The following is a 232-nucleotide window of genomic DNA, read 5'->3' as shown; positions in this document are numbered from 1 at the left end:
TCCGCCTCCCTTCGACAGAGGTGCTGTGTCGCGCCGTCCGGAGCCCCGATCACGGACAGGTGACCGGCGCGACGATCACCAGGAAGGTCGGAGAGGCCATAACGTACACCTGCGACGCCGGATATGTAGTTCGTGGACACTCCCTGGCCTTCTGCACTCAGGAGGGGTCGTGGTCGCACCCGCCGCCCCAGTGTGAGTTCATGGGCCTTGTGTTCGCATCAGGGTTGAAAAT

The 232-nt window shown here is 62.9% G+C and overlaps 1 protein-coding gene across 3 annotated transcripts in view; it reads left to right on the top strand.

Annotated features, from left to right (window-relative positions):
* The window catches only part of LOC119593492 (locomotion-related protein Hikaru genki-like), a 249,107-nt gene that overhangs the window by 246,354 nt on the left and 2,521 nt on the right, over nt 1-232 (top strand). For all 3 annotated transcript variants that reach the window (XM_037942442.1, XM_037942441.1, XM_037942440.1), the window contains exon 11: nt 19-192. In XM_037942442.1, the coding sequence (XP_037798370.1) occupies nt 19-192 (174 nt within the window). The remainder of the gene's footprint in view (nt 1-18; nt 193-232) is intronic.

This window comes from Penaeus monodon, chromosome 32 (assembly GCF_015228065.2).
Source record: "Penaeus monodon isolate SGIC_2016 chromosome 32, NSTDA_Pmon_1, whole genome shotgun sequence".
In the NCBI taxonomy this organism is placed as follows: domain Eukaryota; kingdom Metazoa; phylum Arthropoda; class Malacostraca; order Decapoda; family Penaeidae; genus Penaeus; species Penaeus monodon.
The sequence above is the reverse complement of the archived record's forward strand: the minus strand, read 5'-3'. Positions and strand labels throughout refer to the sequence as shown.